At 48.9% G+C, this 27,083-nt stretch overlaps 1 protein-coding gene and 1 pseudogene across 1 annotated transcript; both read left to right on the forward strand.

Annotated features, from left to right (window-relative positions):
* LOC137361186 (zinc finger protein 585A-like) overlaps positions 1–23,796 on the forward strand; it is a 33,968-nt pseudogene extending 10,172 nt beyond the window's left edge.
* Positions 23,797–24,511: 715 nt separating this feature from the next.
* On the forward strand, positions 24,512–26,319 carry LOC137361187 (oocyte zinc finger protein XlCOF26-like). Its single transcript, XM_068026109.1, has 3 exons — positions 24,512–24,633; positions 25,486–25,641; positions 26,235–26,319. The coding sequence occupies exons 1-3, from the start codon at positions 24,512–24,514 to the stop codon at positions 26,317–26,319; spliced, it is 363 nt and encodes a 120-aa protein (XP_067882210.1).
* Positions 26,320–27,083: the final 764 nt, after the last annotated feature.

Here is a 27,083-nt window from a genome sequence, read left to right on the forward strand (position 1 = left end):
GTTCACCGGCTCATAGTGTGGGAAGAGATTCACTCAGTCATCCTACCTGCTGATATACCAGTGATTTCACATTGGGGAGAGACCGTTCACCAGCTCAGTGTACGGGAAGAGGTTCACTCAGTCATCCAAGCTGCTGATACCCCAGTGAGTTCATACTGGGGAGAGACCATTCCCCTTTGAGAGTGTGGGAAAGGATTTACTCTGTCATCCTACCGGCTGATACACCAGTGAGTTCACAGTTGGGAGAGACCACTCACCTGCTCAGAGTCTGGTACGAGATTCACTCAGACATCCTACCTGCTGTAACAAGAGTGAGTTCACAATGGGGAGAGACCATTCATCTGCTCAGAGTCTCGTGGGAGAATAACTCGGTCATTCTCCCTGCTGATACATCACAAAGTTCACACTGGGGAGAGACCGTTCACCTGCTCAGAAAGTTGGAAGAGATTCACTCAGTCATCCTACCTTCGGATGCACCAGTGAGTTCACACTGGGGAGAGACCATTCACCTGCTCAGATTGTTGGATGAGATTCACTCAGTCATCCTGCCTGCTGTTACACCAGTGAGTTCACACTGGGGAGACATCATTCACCTGCTCAGAGTGTAGGAAGAGATTCACTCAGTCATCCTACCTGCTGATAAAACAGTGAGTTGAGACTGGCGAGAGACCATTCAACAGCTCAGAGTGTGGGAAGAGATTCCCTCAGTCATCCAAACTGCTGATACACCTGTGAGTTCACACTGGGGAGAGACCTTTCACCTGCTCAGATTGTTGCATGAGATTCACTCAGTCATCCTGCCTGCTGTTACACCAGTGAGTTCACACTGGGGAGACATCATTCACCTGCTCAGAGTGTAGGAAGAGATTCACTCAGTCATCCTACCTGCTGATAGAACAGTGAGTTGAGACTGGCGAGAGACCATTCAACAGCTCAGAGTGTGGGAAAGAGATTCACTCTGTCATCCTACCTGCTGATACACCAGTGGGTTGACACTGGGGAGAGACCGTTCACCTACTGAGTGTGGACAGAGATTCACTCAGTTATCCTACCAGCTGATACACCAATGAGTTATCACTGGGGAGAGACCTTTCACCTGTTCAGAGTGTGGGAAGGGAATCACTCAATTATCCTACCTGCTGATACACCAGTGAGTTCACACTGGGGAGAGACCGTTCACCTACTCAGAGTCTGGGAAGAGATTTACTCAGTCATCCTACCTGCTGATACACCAGTGAGTTCACACAGGGGAGAGACCCTTCACCTGCTCAGAGTGTGGGATGAGATTCACTCAGTCATCCTACTTGCTAATACACCAGTGAGTTCACACTGGGGAGAGACCATTCACCTGCGCAGAGTGTGGGAAGCGATTCACTCTGTCAACCTACCTGCTGATACAACAGTGAGTTCACAATGGGGAGAGACCTTTCACCTGCTCAGAGTGTGGGAACGAGATTCACTCAGTCATCCTCCCAGCTGATATACCAGTGAGTTATCACTGGGGAGAGACCGTTCACCTGCTCAGTGTGCGGGAAGAGGTTCATTCAGTCATCCTAACTGCTGATTCACCAGTGAGTTCACACTGGGGAGAGACCATTCACCTGCTCAGTGTCAGTAGGAGATTCACTCGGTCATCATACATGCTGAAACAAGAGAGAGTTCACAATGGGGATAGACCATTCACCTGCTCAGGGTGTGGGAAGAGATTCACTCAGTCATCCTACCTGCTGAAACAACAATGAGTTCACAATGGGGAGAGAACATTCACCTGCTCAGAGTGTGGGAAGAGAATCACTCAGTCATCCTAACTGCTGATGCAACAGTGAGTTGACAATGGGGACAGACCGTTCACCTGCTCAGAGTGTGGGATGTGATTCACTCAGTCATCCAACCTGCTGATATACCAGTGAGTTTACTCTGCGGAGAGACCATTCACCTGCTCACAGTCTGGTAGGAGATGCACTCAGACATCCTACCTGCTGAAACAACAGTGAGTTCACACTGGGGAGAGACCATTCACCTGCTCAGTGTCAGTAGGAGATTCACTCGGTCATCATACCTGCGGAAACAAGAGTGAGTTCACAATGGGGATAGACCATTCACCTGCTCAGGGTGTGGGAAGAGATTCACTCAGTCATCCTACCTGCTGATGCAACAGTGAGTTGACAATTGGGAGAGACCGTTCACCTGTTCACAGTGTGGGAAGAGATTCACTCAGTCATCCAACATGCTGATACACTGGTGAGTTCACACTGGGGAGAGACCGTTCACCTGCTCTGAATGTCGGGAGAGAGGCACTCAGTCATCCTACCAGCTGATACACCTGTGAGGTATCACTGGGGAGAGACCTTTCACCTTTTCAGAGTGTGGAAGGGATTCACTCAATCATCCTACCTGCTGATACACAAGTGAGTTCATACTGGTGAGAGACCTTTCACCTGCTCATAGTTTGGGACGACATTCACTCAGTCATCCTACCTGCTGATATACCAGTGATTTCACATTAGGGAGAGACTGTTCACCAGCTCAGTGAACGGAAGAGGGTCACTCAGTCATCCTACCTGCTGATTCACCAGTGAGTTCACACTGGGGAGAGACCATTCCCCTTTCAGAGTGTGGGAAAGTATTCACTCAGACATCCTACCTGCTGTAACAACAGTGAGTTCACAATGGAGAGAGACCATTCACCTGCGCAGAGTCTGGTAGGAGATTCACTCAGACATCCAACCTGCTGATACACCAGTGAGTTCACACTGGGGAGAGACCATTCACCTGCTCAGAGTCTGGATGAGATTCAGACAGTCATCCTACCTGCTGAAACAAAAATGAGTTCATTATGGGGAGAGACCATTCATCTGCTCAGAGTGTGGGAAGAGAATCACTCAGTCATCCTAACTGCTGAAACAACAGTGAGTTGAAAAAGGGGACAGACCGTTCACCTGCTCAGAGTGTGGGAAGTGATTCACTCAGTCATCCAACCTGCTGATATACCAGCGAGTTTACACTGGGGAGAGACCGTGCACCTCCTCAGAGTGTCGGAAGAGATTCACTCAGTCATCCTACCTTCTGATACACCAGTGAGTTCACCCTGGGGAGAGACGATTCAGCTGCTCAGAGTGTGGAATGAAATTCACTCAGTCATCTTTCCTGCTGATACAAAAGTGAGTTCACACTGGGGAGAGACCTTTCACCTGCTCAGAATGTGGGAAAGAGATTCACTCTGTCATCCTACCTGCTGTTACACAAATGAGTTGACACTGGGGAGAGACCGTTCACCTGCTCTGAGAGTGGACAGAGATTCACTCAGTCATCCTAGCAGCTGACACACCAGTGAGTTACCACTGAGGAGAGACCGTTCACCTTGTCAGAGTGTGGGAACAGATTCAATCAGTCATCCTCCCTGCTGATACACCAGTGAGTTCACACTGGGGAGAGACCATTCCCCTCTCAGAGTGTGGGAAAGGATTCACTCAGTCATCCAACCTGCTGATATACCATTGAGTTTACACTGGGGAGTGACCATTCACCTGCTCAGAGTGTGGGAAGAGAATCACTCAGTCATCCTAACTGCTGATGCAACAGTGAGTTGACAATGGGGACAGACCGTTCACCTGCTCAGAGTGTGGGATGTGATTCACTCAGTCATCCAACCTGCTGATATACCAGTGAGTTTACTCTGCGGAGAGACCATTCACCTGCTCACAGTCTGGTAGGAGATGCACTCAGACATCCTACCTGCTGAAACAACAGTGAGTTCACACTGGGGAGAGACCATTCACCTGCTCAGTGTCAGTAGGAGATTCACTCGGTCATCATACCTGCGGAAACAAGAGTGAGTTCACAATGGGGATAGACCATTCACCTGCTCAGGGTGTGGGAAGAGATTCACTCAGTCATCCTACCAGCTGATACAACAGTGAGTTGACAATTGGGAGAGACCGTTCACATGCTCACAGTGTGGGAAGAGATTCACTCAGTCATCCAACATGCTGATACACTGGTGAGTTCACACTGGGGAGAGACCGTTCACCTGCTCTGAATGTCGGGAGAGAGTCACTCAGTCATCCTACCTTCTGATACACCAGTGAGTTCACACTGGGGAGAGACCATTCAGCTGCTCAGAGTGTTGCATGAGACTCACTCAGTCATCCTGCCTGCTGTTCCACCAGTGTGTTCAGACTGGGGAGAGACCATTCACCTGCTCAGAGTCTGGGAAGAGATTCACTCAGTTATCCTTCCTGCTGATACACCAGTGAGTTGACCCTGGGGAGAGACAGTTCACCTGCTCTGAGTGTGGACAGAGATTCACTCAGTCATCCTACCTTCTGATACACCAGTGAGTTGACAATGGGGACAGACCGTTCACCTGCTCAGAGTGTCGGAAGAGATTCACTCAGTCATCCTACCTTCTGATACACCAGTGAGTTCACACTGGGGAGAGACCATTCACCTGCTCAGACTGTGGGATGAGATTCACTCAGTCATCCAAACTGCTGATACACCAGAGAGTTCACACTGGGGAGAGACCTTTCACCTGCTCAGAGAGTGGGAAAGAGATTCACTCAGTCATCCTTCCTTCAGATAAACCAGTGAGTTAACACTGGGGAGAGAACGTTCACCTGCTCGGAGTGTGGGAAAGAGATTCACTCAGTCATCCTACCAGCTGATACACCAGTGAGTTATCACTGGGGTGAGACCGTTCACCTTTTCAGAGTTTGGAAGAGATTCACTCAGTCATCCTACCTGCTGATACACCAGTTGTTCACACTGGGGAGGGACCATTCACCTGCTCAGAGTCTTGTAGGTGATTCACTCAGTCATCCTACCTGCTGATACAAAAGTGAGTTGACAATGGGGAGAGACCGTTCACCAGCTGAGTGTGGGAAGTGGTTCACTCAGTCATCCAAACTGCCGAAACAACAGTGAGTTCACAATGGGGAGAGACCGTTCACCTGCTCAGAATGTGGGAAGAGATTCACTCAGTCATCCTACCAGCTGAAACACCAGTGAGTTCACACTGGGGAGAGACCGTTCTCCTGCTCATAGTTTGGGAAGAGATTCACTCAGTCATCCTACCTGCTGATACACCAGTGAGTTCACACTGGGGAGAGACCGTTCACCTGCTCATAGTTTGGGAAGAGATTCACTCCGTCATCCTACCTGCTGATACACCAGTGAGTTCACACTGGGGAGAGACCGTTCACCTGCTCATAGTGTGGGAAGAGATTCACTCAGTCATCCTACCTGCTGATACCCAATGAGTTCACACTGGGGAGAGACCATTCCTCTCTCATAGTTTGGGAAGAGATTCACTCAGTCATCCTGCCTGCAGTTCCACCAGTGTGTTCAGACTGGGCAGAGACCATTCACCTGCTCAGAGTCTGGTAGGAGATTCTGTCAGTCATCCTACCTGCTGATACAACAGTGAGTTCACAATGGGGAGAGAACATTCACCTGCTCAGAGTGTGGGAAGAGATTCACTCTGTTATCCTTCCTGCTGATACACCAGTGAGTTGACCCTGGGGAGAGACAGTTCACCTGCTCTGAGTGTGGACAGAGATTCACTCAGTCATCTTACCAGCTGATACACCTGTGAGTTATCACTGGGGAGAGACCTTTCACCTTTTCAGAGTGTGGAAGGGATTCACTCAATCATCCTACCTGCTGATACACATGTGAGTTCATACTGGTGAGAGACCTTTCACCTGCTCATAGTGTGGGACGACATTCACTCAGTCATCCTACCTGCAGATATACCAGTGATTTCACATTAGGGAGAGACTGTTCACCAGCTCAGTGCACGGAAGAGGGTCACTCAGTCATCCTACCTGCTGATTCACCAGTGAGTTCACACTGGGGAGAGACCATTCCCCTTTCAGAGTGTGGGAAAGGATTTACTCAGTCATCCTACCTGCTGATACACCAGTGAGTCCACACTGGGGAGAGACCATTCACCTGCTCAGAGTCTGATAGGAGATTCACTCAGACATCCTACCTGCTGTAACAACAGTGAGTTCACAATGGGGAGAGACCATTCACCTGCGCAGAGTCAGGTAGGAGATTCACTCAGACATCCAACCTGCTGATACACCAGTGAGTTCACACTGGGGAGAGACCGTTCACCAGCTCAGAGTGTCGGAAGAGATTCACTCAGTCATCCTACCTTCTGATACACCAGTGAGTTCACAATGGGGAGAGACCATTCACCTGCTCAGAGTCTGGATGAGATTCAGACAGTCATCCTAACTGCTGAAACAACAATGAGTTCATTATGGGGAGAGGCCATTCATCTGCGCAGAGTGTGGGAATAGAATCACTCAGTCATCCTAACTGCTGAAACAACAGTGAGTTGACAATGGGGACAGACCGTTCACCTGCTCAGAGTGTGGGAAGTGATTCACTCAGTCATCCAACCTGCTGATATACCAGTGAGTTTACACTGGGGAGAGACTGTGCACCTCCTCAGAGTGTCGGAAGAGATTCACTCAGTCATCCTACCTTCTGATACACCAGTGAGTTCACCCTTGGGAGAGACGATTCAGCTGCTCAGAGTGTGGAATGAAATTCACTCAGTCATCTTTCCTGCTGATACAAAAGTGAGTTCACACTCGGGAGAGACCTTTCACCTGCTCAGAATGTGGGAAAGAGATTCACTTTGTCATCCTACCTGCTGTTACACAAATGAGTAGACACTGGGGAGAGACCGTTCACCTGCTCTGAGTGTGGACAGAGATTCACTCAGTCATCCTAGCAGCTGATACACCAGTGAGTTATCACTGAGGAGAGACCGTTCTGCTTGTCAGAGTGTGGGAAGGGATTCAATCAGTCATCCTCCCTGCTGATACACCAGTGAGTTCACACTGGGGAGAGACCATTCCCCTCTCAGAGTGTGGGAAAGGATTCACTCAGTCATCCAACCTGCTGATATACCATTGAGTTTACACTGGGGAGAGACCATTCACCTGCTCAGAGTCTGGTAGGAGATGCACTGAGACATCCTACCTGCTGAAACAACAGTGAGTTCACACTGGGGAGAGACCATTCACCTGCTCAGAGTGTGGGAAGTGATTCACTCAGTCATCCAACCTGTTGATACACCAGTGAGTTCACACTGGGGAGAGACCGTTCACCTGCTCAGAGTGTCGGAAGAGATTCACTCAGTCATCCTACCTTCTGATACACCAGTGAGTTCACACTGGGGAGAGACCTTTCACCTGCACAGAGAGTGGGAAAGAGATTCACTCAGTCATCCTTCCTTCAGATAAACCAGTGAGTTAACACTGGGGAGAGAACGTTCACCTGCTCAGAGTGTGGGTAAGAGATTCACTCAGTCATCCTGCCAGGTGATACACCAGTGAGTTATCACTGGGGAGAGACGATTCAGCTGCTCAGAGTGTGGAATGAAATTCACTCAGTCATCTTTCCTGCTGATACAAAAGTGAGTTCACACTGGGGAGAGACCTTTCACCTGCTCAGAATGTGGGAAAGAGATTCACTCTGTCATCCTACCTGCTGTTACACAAATGAGTTGACACTGGGGAGAGACCGTTCACCTGCTCTGAGAGTGGACAGAGATTCACTCAGTCATCCTAGCAGCTGACACACCAGTGAGTTACCACTGAGGAGAGACCGTTCACCTTGTCAGAGTGTGGGAACAGATTCAATCAGTCATCCTCCCTGCTGATACACCAGTGAGTTCACACTGGGGAGAGACCATTCCCCTCTCAGAGTGTGGGAAAGGATTCACTCAGTCATCCAACCTGCTGATATACCATTGAGTTTACACTGGGGAGTGACCATTCACCTGCTCAGAGTGTGGGAAGAGAATCACTCAGTCATCCTAACTGCTGATGCAACAGTGAGTTGACAATGGGGACAGACCGTTCACCTGCTCAGAGTGTGGGATGTGATTCACTCAGTCATCCAACCTGCTGATATACCAGTGAGTTTACTCTGCGGAGAGACCATTCACCTGCTCACAGTCTGGTAGGAGATGCACTCAGACATCCTACCTGCTGAAACAACAGTGAGTTCACACTGGGGAGAGACCATTCACCTGCTCAGTGTCAGTAGGAGATTCACTCGGTCATCATACCTGCGGAAACAAGAGTGAGTTCACAATGGGGATAGACCATTCACCTGCTCAGGGTGTGGGAAGAGATTCACTCAGTCATCCTACCAGCTGATACAACAGTGAGTTGACAATTGGGAGAGACCGTTCACATGCTCACAGTGTGGGAAGAGATTCACTCAGTCATCCAACATGCTGATACACTGGTGAGTTCACACTGGGGAGAGACCGTTCACCTGCTCTGAATGTCGGGAGAGAGTCACTCAGTCATCCTACCTTCTGATACACCAGTGAGTTCACACTGGGGAGAGACCATTCAGCTGCTCAGAGTGTTGCATGAGACTCACTCAGTCATCCTGCCTGCTGTTCCACCAGTGTGTTCAGACTGGGGAGAGACCATTCACCTGCTCAGAGTCTGGGAAGAGATTCACTCAGTTATCCTTCCTGCTGATACACCAGTGAGTTGACCCTGGGGAGAGACAGTTCACCTGCTCTGAGTGTGGACAGAGATTCACTCAGTCATCCTACCTTCTGATACACCAGTGAGTTGACAATGGGGACAGACCGTTCACCTGCTCAGAGTGTCGGAAGAGATTCACTCAGTCATCCTACCTTCTGATACACCAGTGAGTTCACACTGGGGAGAGACCATTCACCTGCTCAGACTGTGGGATGAGATTCACTCAGTCATCCAAACTGCTGATACACCAGAGAGTTCACACTGGGGAGAGACCTTTCACCTGCTCAGAGAGTGGGAAAGAGATTCACTCAGTCATCCTTCCTTCAGATAAACCAGTGAGTTAACACTGGGGAGAGAACGTTCACCTGCTCGGAGTGTGGGAAAGAGATTCACTCAGTCATCCTACCAGCTGATACACCAGTGAGTTATCACTGGGGTGAGACCGTTCACCTTTTCAGAGTTTGGAAGAGATTCACTCAGTCATCCTGCCTGCTGTTACACCAGTGAGTTCACACTGGGGAGAGACCATTCACCTGCTCAGAGTCTGGCAGGAGATTCAGTCAGTCATCCTACCTGCTGAAACAACAGTGAGTTCACAATGGGGAGAGACCGTTCACCTGCTCAGAATGTGGGAAGAGATTCACTCAGTCATTATAACTGCTGATACAACAGTGAGTTAACAATGGGGACAGACCATTCACCTGCTCCGAGTGTGGCAAGTGATTCACTCAGTCATCCTACCAGCTGATACACCACTGAGTTCACACTGGGGAGAGACCGTTCACCTGCTCATAGTGTGGGAAAGGATTTACTCAGTCATCCTACCTGCTGATACACCAGTGAGTTCACACTGGGGAGAGACCATTCACCTGCTCAGACTGTGGGATGAAATTCACTCAGTCATCCAAACTGCTGATACACCAGTGACTTCACACTGGGGAGAGACCTTTCACCTGCTCAGAGTGTGGGAAAGAGATTCACTCTGTCATCCTACCTGCTGATAAACCAGTGAGTTAACAGTGGGCAGAGAACTTTCATCTGCTCAGAGTGTGGACAGAGATTCACTCAGTCATCCTACCAGCTAATACACCAGTTCGTTATCACTGGGATAGACCGTTCACCTTTTCGGTGTGTGGAAGGGATTCACTCAGTCATCCTACCTGCTGATACACCGGTGAGTTCACACTGGGGAGAGAGCGTTCACCTGCTCATAGTGAGGGAAGAGATTTACTCTGTCATCCTACCTGCTGATACACCAGTGAGTTCACACTGGGGAGAGACCATTCACCTGCTCAGAGTCTGGTTGGAGATGGACTCAGACATCCTACCTGCTGAAACAACAGTGAGTTCACAATGGGGAGAGACCATTCACCTGCTCAGAATGTGGGAAGTGATTCACTGAGTCATCCAACCTGCTGATACACCAGTGAGTTCACACTGGGGAGAGACCGTTCACCTGCTCAGAGTGTCGGAAGAGATTCACTCAGTCATCCTACCTTCTGATACACCAGTGAGTTCACACTGGGGAGAGACCATTCACCTGCTCAGAGTCTGGTTGGAGATGGACTCAGACATCCTACCTGCTGAAACAACATTGAGTTCACAATGGGGAGAGACCATTCACCTGCTCAGAGTGTGGGAAGAGATTCACTCAATCATCCTACCTTCTAATGCACCAGTGAGTTCACACTGGGTAGAGACCATTCACCTGCTCAGACTGTGGGATGAGATTCACTCAGTCATCCTACCTGATGATAAAACAGTGAGTTAACACTGGGGAGAGAACGTTCACCTGCTCAGAGTGTGGAAGGGATTCACTCAGTCATCCTACCTGTTGGTACACCAGTGAGTTCACACTGGGGAGAGACCGTTCACCTGCTCATAGTGTGGGAAGAATTCACTAAGTCTTCTTACCTGCTGATACACCAGTGAGTTCACACTGGGGAGAGACCGTTCACCTGCTCAGTGTACGGGAAGATGTTCACTCAGTCTTCCTACCTGCTGATACACCAGTGAGTTCACACTGGGGAGAGACCATTCCCCTTTCATAGTGTGGGAAAGGATTTACTCAGTCATCCTACCTGCTGATGCACCAGTAGTTCACACTGGGGAGGGACCATTCACCTGCTCTGAGTCTTGTAGGAGATTCACTCAGTCATCCTACCTGCTGATACAACAGTGAGTTGACAATGGGGAGAGACCGTTCACCTGCTGAGTGTGGGAAGTGATTCACTCAGTCATCCAACCTGCTGATATACCAGTGAGTTCACAGTGGGGAGAGACCATTCCCCTGCTCAGAGTGTTGGATGAGATTCACTCAGTCATCCTGCCTGCTGTTACACCGGCCTTTCATTGCAGCAGCTTTTTCGGGAGCAGAGAGTGAGCTAGTGAGCAGCTGGGAAGCTCAGTTTGAAAGTAAATTTAATTTCCTTTTGTTTTTCGGCGGAGGCCAGGGGGCTGCTGGGTAAGTAAAACACTATATATTTGGGCGGTTTCTGAACCCGAGACACCACATTTGTCGTGTCTCCCACCCGCCCTCCTCCTCTAACCAAAAAAAAAGGACTCGGTGGGGTGTTTATAAGGTAAGGCTTTTTCGATTTCTCTGGTTTTATTGTGATTGGTAAAAACTTTTCGTTCCTTTTTCATTTAACTAAGTTAAGCTTAAGATTAAAAATGGCAGGAGATCTCAGACCCGTGTCATGCTCCTCTTGCTCAATGTGGGAGCTCAGGGACACGGCTGATGTCCCTGACTCCTTCACGTGCAGTAAGTGTGTCCAGCTGCAGCTCTTGTTAGACCGCATGACGGCTCTCGAGCTGCGGATGGACTCACTTTGGAGCATGCGCGATGCTGAGGAGGTCGTGGATTGCACGTTTAGTGAATTGGTCACACCGCAGATTAGGATTGCTGAGGGAGAAAGGGAATGGGTGACCAAAAGGCAGAGAAAGAGCAGGAAGGCAGCGCAGGAGTCCCCTGCGGTCTTCTCCCTCCAAAACAAGTATACCGTTTTGGATACTGTTGGGGGAGATGGCTCACCAGGGGAAGGCAGCAGTAGCCAGGTCCATGGCACCGTGGCTGGCTCTGCTGTTCAGTAGGGCGGGAAAAAGAGTGGAAGGGCTATAGTCGTAGGGGATTCTTTTGTAAGGGGAGTAGATAGGCGGTTCTGTGGTCGAAAACGAGGCTCCCGAATGGTATGTTGCCTCCCAGGTGCACGGGTCAGGGATGTCTCAGATCGGCTGCAGAACATTCTAAAGGGGGAGGGTGAACAGCCAGTTGTCATTGTGCACATAGGCACTAATGATATAGGTAAAAAACGGGATGAGGTCCTACAAGCAGAGTTTAGGGAGTTAGGAGCCAAGTTAAAAAGTAGGACCTCAGAGGTAGTAATCTCAGGATTACTACCAGTGCCACGTGATAGTCAGAGTAAAAATGAAAGAATAGTCAGGATGAATGCGTGGCTTGAGAGATGGTGCAGGAAGGAGGGGTTCAGATTTTTGGGACATTGGGACCGGTTCTGGGGGAGGTGGGACTATTACAAATTGGACGGTCTACACCTGGGCCGGACTGGAACCAATGTCCTTGGAGGTGCTTTTGCTAACGCTGTTGGGGAGGGTTTAAACTAATGTGGCAGGGGGATGGGAACCAATTGAGGTCAGTTGACAGTAAGGAGTTAGTAACAAAAGCTTGTAAGGAACTAGATAATGAAGTCAGTGTGACTAAGGGGAAGAACAGGCAGGGAGCAGATGATGAATATAAAGGGACTGGTGGTCTGAGGTGCATTTGTTTTAATGCAAGAAGTGTAGTAGGTAAGGTAGATGAACTTAGGGCTTGGATTAGTACCTGGGAGTATGATGTTATTGCTATTACTGAGACTTGGTTGAGGGAAGGGCATGATTGGCAACTAAATATCCCAGGATATCGATGCTTCAGGCGGGATAGAGAGGGAGGTAAAAGGGGTGGAGGAGTTGCATTACTGGTCAAAGAGGATATCACAGCTGTGCTGAAGGAGGGCACTATGGAGGACTCGAGCAGTGAGGCAATATGGACAGAACTCAGAAATAGGAAGGGTGCGGTAACAATGTTAGGGCTGTACTACAGGCCTCCCAACAGCGAGCGTGAGATAGAGGTACAAATATGTAAACAGATTATGGAAAGATGTAGGAGCAACAGGGTGGTGGTGATAGGAGATTTTAATTTTCCCAACATTGACTGGGATTCGCTTAGTGTTAGAGGTCCAGGTGGAGCAGAATTTGTAAGGAGCATCCAGGAAGGTTTTCTAGAGCAGTATGTAAATAGTCCAACTCGGGAAGGGGCCATACTAGACCTGGTGTTGGGGAATGAGCCCGGCCAGGCTGTTGAAGTTTCAGTAGGGGACTACTTTGAGAATAGTGATCACAATTCCGTAAGCTTTAAAATACTCATGGACAAAGACGAGAGTGGTCCTAAAGGAAGAGTGCTAATTTGGGGGAAGGCCAACTATACCAAAATTCGGCAGGAGCTGGGAAATGTAGATTGGGAGCAGCTGTTTGAAGGTAAATCCACATGTGATATGTGGGAGGCTTTTAAAGAGAGGTTGATTAGCGTTCAGGAGAGACATGTTCCTGTGAAAATGAGGGATAAAAATGGCAAGATTAGGGAACCATGGATGACAGGTGAAATTGTGAGACTAGCTAAGAGGAAAAAGGAAGCATACATAAGGTGTAGGCGGCTGATGAAAGACGAAGCTTTGAAAGAATATCGGGAATGTAGGACCAATCTGAAACGAGGAATTAAGAGGGCTAAAAGGGGTCATGAAATATCTTTAGCAAACAGGGTTAAGGAAAATCCCAAAGCCTTTTATTCATATATAAGGAGAAAGAGGGTAACTAGAGAAAGGATTGGCCCACTAAAGGACAAAGGAGGAATGTTATGCTTGGACTCAGAGAAAATGGGTGAGATTCTAAACGAGTACTTTGCATCGGTATTCACCGAGGAGAGGGACATGACGGATGTTGAGGTTAGGAACAGATGTTTGATTACTCTAGGTCAAGTCGGCATAAGGAGGGAGGAAGTGTTGGGTATTCTAAAGGGCATTAAGGTGGACAAGTCCCCAGGTCCGGATGGGATCTATCCCAGGTTACTGAGGGAAGCGAGAGAGGAAATAGCTGGGGCCTTAACAGATATCTTTGCAGCATCCTTAAACATGGGTGAGGTCCCGGAGGACTGGAGAATTGCTAATGTTGTCCCCTTGTTTAAGAAGGGTAGCAGGGATAATCCACGTAATTATAGACCGGTGAGCCTGACGTCAGTGGTAGGGAAGCTGCTGGAGAAGATACTGAGGGATAGGATCTATTCCCATTTGGAAGAAAATGGGCTCATCAGTGATAGGCAACATGGTTTTGTGCAGGGAAGGTCATGTCTTACCAACTTAATAGAATTCTTTGAGGAAGTGACAACGTTGATTGATGAGGGAAGGGCTGTCGATGTCATATACATGGACTTCAGTAAGGCGTTTGATAAGGTTCCCCATGGCAGGCTGATGGAGAAAGTGAAGGCGCTTGGGGTCCAAGGTGTACTAGCTAGATGGATAAAGAACTGGCTGGGCAACAGGAGACAGAGAGTAGCAGTAGAAGGGAGTTTCTCAAAATGGAGACGTGTGACCAGTGGTGTTCCACAGGGATCCGTGCTGGGACCACTGTTGTTTGTGATATACATTAATGATTTGGAGGAAAGTATAGGTGGACTGATTAGCAAGTTTGCAGACGACACTAATATTGGTGGAGTAGCAGATCGTGAAGGGGACTGTCAGAGAATACAGCAGAATGTAGATAGATTAGAGAGTTGGGCAGAGAAATGGTAGATGGAGTTCAATCAGGGCAAATGCGAGGTGATGCATTTTGGAAGATCCAATTCAAGAGTGAACTATACAGTAAATGGAAAAGTCCTGGGGAAAATTGATGTCCAGAGAGATTTGGGTGTTCAGGTCCACTGTTCCCTGAAGGTGGCAACGCAGGTAAATAGAGTGGTCAAGAAGGCATACGGCATGCTTTCCTTCATCGGACGGGGCATTGAGTACAAGAGTTGGCAGGTCATGTTACAGTTGTATAGGACTTTGGTTCGGCCACATTTGGAATACTGCGTACAGTTCTGGTCGCCACATTATCAAAAGGATGTGGATGCTTTGGAGAGGGTGCAGAGGAGGTTCACCAGGATGTTGCCTGGTATGGAGGGCGCTAGCTATGAAGAGAGGTTGAGCAGATTAGGATTATTTTCATTAGAAAGACGGAGGTTGAGGGGGGACCTGATTGAGGTGTACAAAATCATGAGAGGTATAGACAGAGTGGACAGCAAGAGGATTTTTCCCAGAGAGGGGGTTTCAATTACTAGAGGACACGAGTTCAAAGTGAAAGGGGAAATGTTTAGGGGGGATATGCGTGGAAGGTTCTTTACGCAGAGGGTGGTGGGCACCTGGAACGCGTTGCCAGCGGAGGTGGTAGACGCGGGCACGATGGAGTCTTTTAAGATGTATCTAGACAGATACATGAATGGGCAGGAAGAAAAGAGATACAGAACCTTAGAAAATAGGCGACATGTTTAGAGAGAGGATCTGGATCGGCGCAGGCTTGGAGGGCCGAAGGGCCTGTTCCTGTGCTGTAATTATCTTTGTTCTTTGTTCTTTGAGATTCACTCAGTTATCCTGCCTGCTGCTACATCAGTGAGTTCACACTGGGGAGAGACGGTTCATCTGCTCAGAGTGTCGGAAGAGATTCACTCAGTCATTCTACCTTTTGATGCACCAGTGAGTTCACACTGGCGAGAGACCAGTCAGCTGCTCAGAGTGTGGGATGAGATTCACTCAGTCATCCTGTCTGCTGATACACCAGTGTGTTCACACTTGGCAGAGTCCGTTCACCTGTTCACAGGGTGGGATTTGATTCACTCAGTCATCCTACCTGCTGATACACCAGTGAGTTCACACAGGGGAGAGACCGTTCACCTGCTCGGAGTGATGGATGAGATTCACTCAGTCATTCTACCTGCTGATACACCAGTGAGTTCACAATGGGGAGAGACTTTTCACCTGCTCAGAGTGTGGACAGAGATTCACTTAGTCATCCTACCTGCTGATACACCACTGAGTTAACACTGGGGAGAGACCGTTCACCTTTTCAGAGTGTCGGAAAAGATTCACTCAGTCATCCTGCCTTCTGATACACCAGTGAGTTCACACTGGGGAGAGACAATTGACCTGCTCAGAGTCTGGTAGGAAATTCACTCAGTCATCCTATCTGCTGAAACAACAGTGAGTTCACAATGGGGAGAGACCATTCACCTGCTCAGAATGTGGGAATAGATTCACTCAGTCATCCAACCTGCTGATATACCAGTACTTCACTTTGGGGAGAGACCGTTCACCTTTCAGAGTGTCGGAAAAGATTCACTCAGTCATCCTGCCTTCTGATACACCAGTGAGTTCACACTGGGGAGAGTCCATTCAGCTGCTCAGAGTGTGGGATGAGATTCACTCAGTCATCCTGCCTGCTGAAACACCAGTCAATTCACACATGGGAGAGACCGTTCACCTGTTCAGAGTGTGGGACGGGATTCACTCTGTCATCCTACCTGCTGATACACCAGTGAGTTCACACAGGTGAGAGACCTTTCACCTGCTCAGAGTTTTGGATGAGATTCACTCAGTCATCCTACCTGCTGATACACCAGTGAGTTCACACTGGGGAGAGACCATTCAGCAGCTCAGAGTCAGTTTGGAGATTCACTCAGTCATCCTGCCTGCTGTTACACCATTGAGTTCACAAAAGGGGAGAGACCATTCACCTGCTCAGAGTGTGGGAAGAGATTCACTCAGTCATCATAACTGCTGATACAACAGTGATTTGACAATGGGGACAGACCGTTCACGAGCTCAGAGTGTGGGCAAGAGATTCACTCTGTCATCCTACCTGCTGATACACCAGTGAGTTGACACTGGGGAGAGAGAGTTCACCTACTCTGAGTGTGGACAGAGATTCACTCAGTCATCCGACCAGCTGATACACCAGTGAGTTATCACTGGGGAGAGACCGTTCAACTGCTCAGAGTGTCGGAAGAGATTCACTCAGTCATCCTACCTTCTGAGACACCAGTGAGTTCACACTGGGGAGAGACCATTCACCTTTTCAGAGTGTGGAAGGGATTCACTCAATCATCCTACCTGCTGACAAACCAGTGAGTTCATACTGGGGAGAGACCGTTCACCTGCTCCAAGTGTGGGAAGAGATTCACTCAGTCATCCTACCTGCAGATATACATGTGATTTCACATTGGGGAGAGACCGTTCACCAGCTCAGTGTTCGGGAAGAGGTTCACTCAGTCATCCTACCTGCTGATACACCAGTGCGTTCACACTGGGGAGAGACGATACCCCTATCAGACTGTTGGAAAGGATTTACTCAGTCATCCTACCTGCTGATACACCAGTGAGTTCACACTGGGGAGAGAAGATTCACCTGCTCAGAGTCAGGTAGTAGATTCACTCAGTCATCCTAACTGCTGATACAACAGTGATTTGACAATGGGGACATACCGTTCACCTGCTCAGAGTGTGGGAAGAGATTCACTCAGTCATCCAACCTGCTGATATACCAGTGAGTTCACACTGGGGAGAGACCGTTCACCTCCACAGAGAGTCGGAAGAGATTCACTCAGCCATCCTACCTTCTGATACACCAGTGAGTTCACACCGGGGGGAGACCATTCAGCTGCTCAGAGTGTGGGATGAGATTCACTCAGTCATCCTGCCTGCTGATACACCAGTGAGTTCACACTTGGGAGAGAGTATGTACCTGTCAGGCAGGGAGGAAGTTGTCGAGCGAGGGAGCCGTGGTTTACTCAAGAAGTTGAAGCGCTTGTCAAGAGGAAGAGGGCGGCTTATGTTAGGATGAGACGTGAAGGCTCAGTTAGGGCGCTTGAGAGTTACAAGCTAGCCAGGAAGGATCTAAAGGGAGGGCTAAGAAGAGCAAGGAGAGGACACGAGAAGTCATTGGCGGATAGGATCAAAGAAAACCCTAAGGCTTTCTATAGGTATATCAGGAATAAACGAATGATAAGAGTTAGAACAGGGCCAATCAAGGATAGTAGTGGGAAGTTGTGTGCGGAATCAGAGGAGATAGGGGAAGCGTTAAATGAATATTTTTCGTCAGTATTTACAGTAGAGAAAGAAAATGTTGCCGAGGAGATTACTGAGATACAGCCTACTAGGCTAGATGGGATTGAGATTCACAAGGAGGAGGTGTTAGCAATTTTGGAAAGAGTGAAAATAGATAAGTCCCCTGGGCCAGATGGGATTTATCCTAGGATTCTCTGGGAAGCCAGGGAGGAGATTGCAGAGCCGTTGTTGTTGATCTTTAAGTCGTCATTGTCGACAGGAGTAGTGCCGGAGGACTGGAGGATAGCAAATGTTGTCCCCTTGTTCAAGAAGGGGAGTAGAGACAGCCCTGGTAATTATAGACCTGTGAGCCTTACCTCGGTTGTGGGTAAAATGTTGGAAAAGGTTATAAGAGACAGGATTTATAATCATCTTGAAAAGAATAAGTTCATTTGCGATAGTCAGCACGGTTTTGTGAAAGGTAGGTCGTGCCTCACAAACCTTATTGAGTTTTTCGAGAAGGTGACCAAACAGGTGGATGAGGGTAAAGCCGTGGATGTGGTGTATATGGATTTCAGTAAGGCGTTTGATAAGGTTCCCCACGGTAGGCGATTGCAGAAAATACGCAAGTATGGGGTTGAAGGTGATTTAGAGCTTTGGATCAGAAATTGGCTAGCTGAAAGAAGACAGAGGGTGGTGGTTGATGGCAAATGTTCATCCTGGAGTTTAGTTACTAGTGGTGTACCGCAAGGTTCTGTTTTGGGGCCACTGCTGTTTGTCATTTTTATAAACGACCTGGATGAGGGTGTAGAAGGGTGGGTTAGTAAATTTGCGGATGACACGAAGGTCGGTGGAGTTGTGGATAGTGTCGAAGGGTGTTGTAGGGTACAGAGGGACATAGATAGGCTGCAGAGCTGGGCTGAGAGATGGCAAATGGAGTTTAATGCGGAGAAGTGTGAGGTGATTCACTTTGGAAGGAGTAACAGCAATGCAGAGTACTGGGCTAATGGGAAGATTCTTGGTAGTGTAGATGAGCAGAGAGATCTTGGTATCCAGGTACATGAATCCCTGAAAGTTGCTACCCAGGTTAATAGGGCTGTTAAGAAGGCATATGGTGTGTTAGCCTTTATTAGTAGGGGGATCGAGTTTCGGAGCCACGGGGTCATGATGCAGCTGTACAAAACTCTGGTGAGGCCGCACCTGGAGTATTGCGTGCAATTCTGGTCACCGCATTATAGGAAGGATGTCGAAGCTTTGGAAAGGGTGCAGAGGAGATTTACTAGGATGTTGCCTGGTATGGAAGGAAGGTCTTACGAGGAAAGGCTGAGGGACTTGGGGTTGTTTTCGTTAGAGAGAAGGAGGAGGAGAGGTGACTTAATAGAGACATACAAGATAATCAGAGGGTTAGATAGGGTGGATAGTGAGAGTCTTTTTCCTCGGATGAGGATGGCAAACACGAGGGGACATAGCTTTAAGTTGAGGGGTGAAAGATATAGGACAGATGTCAGAGGTAGTTTCTTGACGCAGAGAGTAGTAGGGGCGTGGAACGCCCTGCCTGCAACAGTAGTAGACTCGCCAACTTTAAGGGCATTTAAGTGGTCATTGGATAGACATATGGATGTAAATGGAATAGTGTAGGTCAGATGATCGGCGCAACATCGAGGGCCGAAGGGCCTGTACTGCGCTGTAATATTCTAATTCTAATTCTAATTCTAATTCTAATTCACTTATTCAGAGTGTGGGAAGGGATTCACACAATCATCCTACCTGCTGTTACACCAGTGAGTTCATACTGGGGCGAGACCGTTCACCTGCTCATAGTGTGGGAAGAGATTCACTCAGTCGTCCTACCTTCTGGTATATCAGTGATTTCACATTGGGGAGAGACCGTTCACCAGCTCAGTGTACGGGAAGAGGTTCACTCAATCTTCCTACCTGCTGATACACCAGTGAGTTCACACTGGGGAGATACCATTCACCTGCTCAGAGTCTGGTAGGAGATTCACTCAGAAATCCTACCCGCTGTAACAACAGTGAGTTCACAATGGGGAGAGACCATTCACCTGCTCAGAGTCTGGTAGGAGATTCACTCAGACATCCAACTTGCTGATACACCAGTGAGTTCACACTGGGGAGAGACCGTTCACCTGCTCAGAGTGTTGGATGAGATTCACTCAGTCATCCTGCCTGCTGTTGTAAAAGTGAGTTCACACTGGGGAGAGACCATTCACCTGCTCAGAGTCTGGTAGGAGATACAGTCAGTCATTCTACCTGCTGAATCAACAATGAGTTCACAATGGGGAGAGACCATTCACCTGCTCAGAGTGTGGGAATAGAATCACTCAGTCATCCTGACTGCTGATACAACAGTGAGTTGACAATGGGGACAGACCGTTCACCTGCTCAGAGTGTGGGAAGTGATTCACTCAGTCATCCAACCTGCTGATATACCAGTGAGTTTACACTGGGGAGAGACCGTTCAACTCATCAGAGTGTCGGAAGAGATTCACTCAGTCACCTTACCTTCTGATACACCAGTGAGTTCACACTTGGGAGAGACCGTTCACCTGTTCAGAGTGTGGGAAGGGATTCACTCAGTCATCCTACCTGCTGATACACCAGTGAGTTCACACTGGGAAGAGACCAGTCCCCTCTCAGAGTGTAGGAAAGGATTTACTCAGTCATCCTACCTGCTGATACAACAGTGAGTTCACACTGGGGACAGACCATTCACGTGCTCAGAGTCTGGTTGGAGATTCACTCAGACATCCTACCTGCTGAAACTAAAGTGAGTTCACAATGGGGAGAGACCATTCATCTGCTCAGAGTGTTGGAAGTGATTCACTGAGTCATCCAACCTGCTGATACACCAGTGAGTTCACACTGGGGAGAGACCGTTCACCCGCTCAGAGTGTCGGAAGAGATTCACTCAGTCATCCTCCCCTCTGATACACCAGTGAGTTCACACTGGGGAAAGACCATTCAACTGCTCAGACTGTGGGATGAGATTCACTCAGTCATCCTACCCGCTGATACACCAGTGAGTTATCACTGGGGAGAGACCGTTAACCTTTTCAGAGTGTGGGTGGGATTCACTCAGTCATCCTACCTGTTGATACACCAGTGAGTTCACACTGGGGAGAGACCGTTCACCCGCTCAGTGTGTCGGAAGAGATGCACTCAGTCATCCTCCCCTCTGATACACCAGTGAGTTCACACTGGGGAGAGACCATTCACCTGCTCAGAGTGTGGGAAGAGAATCACTCAGTCATCCTGACTGCTGATACAACAGTGTGTTGACAATGGGGACAGACCGTTCATCTGCTCAGAGTGTGCGAAGACATTCACTCAGTCATCCAACCTGCTGATATACCAGTGAGTTTACACTGGGGAGAGACCGTTTACCTCATCAGACTGTCGGAAGAGATTCAATCAGTCATCCTACCTTCTGATACACCAGTGATTTCACGCTGGGGAGAGACCATTCAGCTGCTCAGAGTATGGGATGAGATTCACTCAGTCATCCTCCCCTCTGATACACCAGTGAGTTCACACTGGGGAGAGACCATTCAACTGCTCAGACTGTGGGATGAGATTCACTCAGTCTTCCAAACTGCTGATACACTAGTGAGTTCACACTGGGGAGAGACCTTTCACCTGCTCTGATTGTGGGAAAGAGATTCACTCTGTCATCCTACCTACTGATAAACCAGTGAGTTAACACTGGGGAGAGACCGTTCACCTGCTCAGAGTGTGGACGGAGATTCACTCAGTCATCCTACCCGCTGATACACCAGTGAGTTATCACTGGGGAGAGACCGTTCACCTTTTCAGAGTGTGGGTGGTATTCACTCAGTCATCCTACCTGTTGATACACCAGTGAGTTCACACTGGGGAGAGACCGTTCACCCGCTCAGAGTGTCGGAAGAGATGCACTCAGTCATCCTCCCCTCTGATACACCAGTGAGTTCACACTGGGGAGAGACCATTCACCTGCTCAGAGTGTGGGAAGAGAATCACTCAGTCATCCTGACTGCTGATACAACAGTGAGTTGACAATGGGGACAGACCGTTCATCTGCTCAGAGTGTGGGAAGAGATTCACTCAGTCATCCAACCTGCTGATATACCAGTGAGTTTACACTGGGGAGAGACCGTTCACCTCGTCAGACTGTCGGAAGAGATTCAATCAGTCATCCTACCTGCTGATACACCAGTGAGTTCACACTGGAGAGAGACCGATCACCTGCTCTGAGTGTGGAAGGGATTCACTCAGTCATCCTGCCTGCTGAGATACCAGTGAGTTCACACTTGGGAGAGACCGTTCACCTATTCAGAGTGTGGGAAGGGATTCACTCAGTCATCCTACCTGCTGATACACCAGTGAGTTCACACTGGGAAGAGACCGATCACCTGCTCTGAGTGTGGAAGGGATTCACTCAGTCATCCTGCCTGCTGAGATACCAGAGAGTTCACACTGGGGAGAGACCGATCACCTGCTCAGAGTGTGGAAGGGATTCACTAAGTCATTCTACCTGCTGATACACCAGTGGGTTCACACTGGGAAGAGACCAGTCCGCTCTCAGAGTGTAGGGAAGTAATTACTCAGTCATCCTACCTGCTGATACAACAGTGAGTTCACACTGGGGAGAGACCATTCACGTGCTCAGAGTCTGGTTGGAGATTCACTCAGACATCCTACCTGCTGAAACAACAGTGAGTTCACAATGGGGAGAGACTATTCATCTGCTCAGAGTGTGGGAAGTGATTCACTGAGTCATCCAACCTGCTGATACACCAGTGAGTTCACACTGGGGAGAGACCGTTCACCCGCTCAGAGTGTCGGATGAGATTCACTCAGTCATCCTCCCCTCTGATACACCAGTGAGTTCACACTGGGGAGAGACCATTCAACTGCTCAGACTGTGGGATGAGATTCACTCACTCTTCCAAACTGCTGATACAACAGTGAGTTCACACTGGGGAGAGACCTTTCACCTGCTCTGAGTGTGGGAAAGAGATTCACTCTGTCATCCTACCTGCTGATAAACCAGTGAGTTAACACTGGGGAGGGACCGTTCACCTGCTCAGAGTGTGGACGGAGATTCACTCAGTCATCCTACCTGCTGATACACCAGTGAGTTATCACTGGGGAGAGACCGTTCACCTTTTCAGAGTGTGGGTGGGATTCACTCAGTCATCCTACCTGTTGATACACCAGTGAGTTCACACTGGGGAGAGACCGTTCACCTGCTCAGTGTACGGGAAGAGGTTCACTCAGTCATCCTACCTGCTGATACGCCAGTGAGTTCGCACTGGGGAGAGAACATTCTCCTTTTAGAGTGTGGGAAAGGATTTACTCTGTCATCCTACCTGCTAATACACCAGTAGTTCACACTGGGGAGAGACCATTCACCTGCTCAGAGTCTTGTAGGAGATTCACTCAGTCATCCTACCTGCTGATACAACAGTGAATTGACAATGGGGATGGACCATTCACCTGCTGAGTGTGGGAAGTGATTCACTCAGTCATCCAACCTGCTGATATACCAGTGAGTTCACAATGTGGAGAGATCGTTCACCTTCTCAGAGTGTCGGAAGATATTCACTCAGTCATTCTACCTTCTGATACACCAGTGAGCTCACACTGGGGAGAGGCCATTCCCCTGCTCAGAGTGTTGGATGAGATTCACTCAGTCATCCTGCCTGCTGTTACACCAGTGAGTTCAAACTGGGGAGAGACCATTCACCTGCTCAGAGTCTAGTAGGAGATTCAGTCAGTCATACTACCAGCTGAAACAACAGTGAGTTCACAATGGGGAGAGACCATTCACCTGCTCAGAATGTTGGAAGAGATTCACTCAGTCATCCAACCTGCTGATATAACAGTGAGTTCACTTTGGGGAGAGACCGTACACCTGCTCAGCGTGTCGGACGAGATTCACTCTGTCATCCTACCTTCTGATACACCAGTGAGTTCACACTGGGGTGAGACCATTCAGTTGCTCAGATTGTGGGCTGAGATTCACTCAGTCATCCTGCCTGCTGGAACACCAGACAGTTCACACTTGGGAGAGACCATTCACCTCCTCAGAGTGTGGGATGAGATTCACTCAGTCATCATACCTGCTGATACACCATTGAGTTCACACTGGGGAGAGACCATTCAGCAGCTCAGAGTGTCGGATGAGTTTCAATCTGTCATCCTGTCTGCTGATACACCAGTGTGTTCACACTGGGGTGTGACCGTTCACCTTTTCAGAGTGTCGGAAGAGATTCAGTCAGTCATCCTACCTTCTGATACACCAGTGAGATCACACTGGGGAGAGACGATTCACCTGCTCAGACTGTGGGATGAGATTCACTCAGTCATCCAAACTGCTGAGACACCAATGAGTTCGCACAGGGGAGAGACATTTCACCTGCTCAGAGTGTGGGAAAGAGATTCACTCTGTCATCCAAACTGCTGATAAACCAGTGAGTTAACACTGGGGAGAGACCGTTCACCTGTTCAGAGTGTGGACAGAGATTCACTCAGTCATCCTTCCAGCTTAAACACCAGTGAGTTATCACTGGGGAGAGACCGTTCACCTGTTCAGATTGTGGGAAGGGATTCACTCAGACATCCTACCTTCTGATGCACCAGTGAGTTCTCACTGGGGAGAGACCATTCACCTGGTCAGAATGTGGGAAGTGATTCACTCAGTCATCCAACCTTCTGATATACCAGTGAGTTCACTTTGGGTAGAGACCGTTCACCTGCTCAGAGATTCGGAAGAGATTCACTCAGTCATCCTACCTTCTGATACACCAGTGAGTTCACAGTGGGGAGAGACCATTCACCTGCTCTGAGTGTGGGATGAGATTCACTCAGTCATCCTGCCTGCTGGAACACCAGTCAGTTCAAACTTGGAAGAGACTGTTCACCTGTTCAGAGTGTGGCATGGGATTCACTCTGTCATCCTACCTGCTGATACACTAGTGAGTTCACACAGGGGAGAGACGTTTCACCTGCTCAGAGTTTGGCATGAGATTCACTCAGTCATCCTACCTGCTGATACACCAGAGACTTCACACTGGGGAGAGATCATTCAGCAGCTCAGAGTGTGGGATGAGATTCACTCAGTCATCCTGCCTGCTGATACACCAGTGAGTTCACACTGGGGAGAGACCGTTCACCTTTTCAGAGTGTCGGAAGAGATTCAGTCAGTCATCCTACCTTCTGATACACCAGTGAGATCACACTGGGGAGAGACGATTCACCTGCTCAGACTGTGGGATGAGATTCACTCAGTCATCCAAACTGCTGAGACACCAATGAGTTCGCACAGGGGAGAGACATTTCACCTGCTCAGAGTGTGGGAAAGAGATTCACTCTGTCATCCAAACTGCTGATAAACCAGTGAGTTAACACTGGGGAGAGACCGTTCACCTGTTCAGAGTGTGGACAGAGATTCACTCAGTCATCCTTCCATCTTAAACACCAGTGAGTTATCACTGGGGAGAGACCGTTCACCTGTTCAGATTGTGGGTGGGATTCACTCAGTCATCCTACCTGTTGATACACCAGTGAGTTCACACTGGGGAGAGACGATTCACCTGCTCAGACTGTGGGATGAGATTCACTCAGTCATCCTGCCTGCTGATACACCAGTGAGTTCACACTGGGGAGAGACCATTCACCTGGTCAGAATGTGGGAAGTGATTCACTCAGTCATCCAACCTTCTGATATACCAGTGAGTTCACTTTGGGTAGAGACCGTTCACCTGCTCAGAGATTCGGAAGAGATTCACTCAGTCATCCTACCTTCCGATACACCAGTGAGTTCGCAGTGGGGAGAGGCCATTCACCTGCTCTGAGTGTGGGATGAGATTCACTCAGTCATCCTGCCTGCTGGAACACCAGTCAGTTCAAACTTGGAAGAGACTGTTCACCTGTTCAGAGTGTGGCAAGGGATTCACTCTGTCATCCTACCTGCTGATACACGAGTGAGTTCACACAGGGGAGAGACGTTTCACCTGCTCAGAGTTTGGGATGAGATTCACTCAGTCATCCTACCTGCTGATACACCAGAGACTTCACACTGGGTAGAGATCATTCAGCAGCTCAGAGTGTGGGATGAGATTCACTCAGTCATCCTGCCTGCTGATACACCAGTGAGTTCACATTGGGGAGAGACCGTTCACCTTTTCAGAGTGTCGGAAGAGATTCACTCAGTCATCCTACCTTCTGATACACCAGTGAGTTCACGCTGGCGAGAGACCATTCACCTGCTCAGACTGTGGGATGAGATTCACTCAGTCATCCAAACTTCTGATACACCAGTGAGTTCACACAGGGGAGAGACCTTTCACCAGCTCAGAGTGTGGGAAAGAGATTCACTCAGTCATCCTACCTTCTGATACACCAGTGAGTTCACACTGGCGAGAGACCATTCACCTGCTCAGACTGTGGGATGAGATTCACTCAGTCATCCAAACTGCTGATACACCATTGCGTTCACACAGGGGAGAGACCTTTCACCAGCTCAGAGTGTGGGAAAGTGATTCACTCAGTCATCCTCCCTGCCGATACGCCAGAGAGTTCACACTGGGGAGAGACCATTCACCTGCTCAGAGTGTGGGATGAGATTCACTCAGTCATCCAGCCTGCTGATACACCAGTGAGTTCACACTGGGGAGATACCATTCACCTGTCCAGACTCTGGTAGGAGATTCACTCAGTCATCCTACCTGCTGAAACAACAGTGAGTTCACAATGGGGAGAGACCATTCACCTGCTCAGAGTGTGGGAAGTGATTCACTCAGTCATGCAACCTGCTGATACACCAGTGAGTTCTCACTGGGGAGTAACCGTTCACCTGCTCAGTGTACGGGAAGAGGTTCACTCAGTCATCCTACCAGCTGATACATCAGTGAGTTCACACTGGTGAGAGACCATTCCCCTTTCAGAGTGTGGGAAAGGATTAACTCAGTCATCCTACCTGCTGATGCACCAGTGGGTTCACACTGGGGAGAGACCATTCAACTGCACAGAGTATGGCAGGAGATTCACTCTGTTATCCTAAATGCTCATACAACAGTGAGTTGACAATGGGGAGAGACCGTTCACCTGCTCAGAGTGTGGGAAGTGATTCACTCAGTCATCCAACCTGCTGATAGACATGTGAGTTCACACTGGGGAGAGACCGTTCACCTGCTCAGAGTGTCGGATGGGATTCACTCAGTCATTCTACCTTCTGATACACTAGGGAGTTCACACAGGGGAGAGACCATTCACCTGCTCAGCGTCTGGTAGGAGATTCAGTCAGGCATCGGACCTGCTGAAACAACAGTGAGTTCACAATGGGGAGAGACCATTCACTTGCTCAGAGTGTGGGAAGAGATTCACTCAGTCATCCTAACTGCTGATACATCAGTGAGATAACAAT

This window comes from Heterodontus francisci, unplaced genomic scaffold (genome assembly GCF_036365525.1).
Source record: "Heterodontus francisci isolate sHetFra1 unplaced genomic scaffold, sHetFra1.hap1 HAP1_SCAFFOLD_374, whole genome shotgun sequence".
Taxonomy (NCBI): Eukaryota; Metazoa; Chordata; class Chondrichthyes; order Heterodontiformes; family Heterodontidae; genus Heterodontus; species Heterodontus francisci.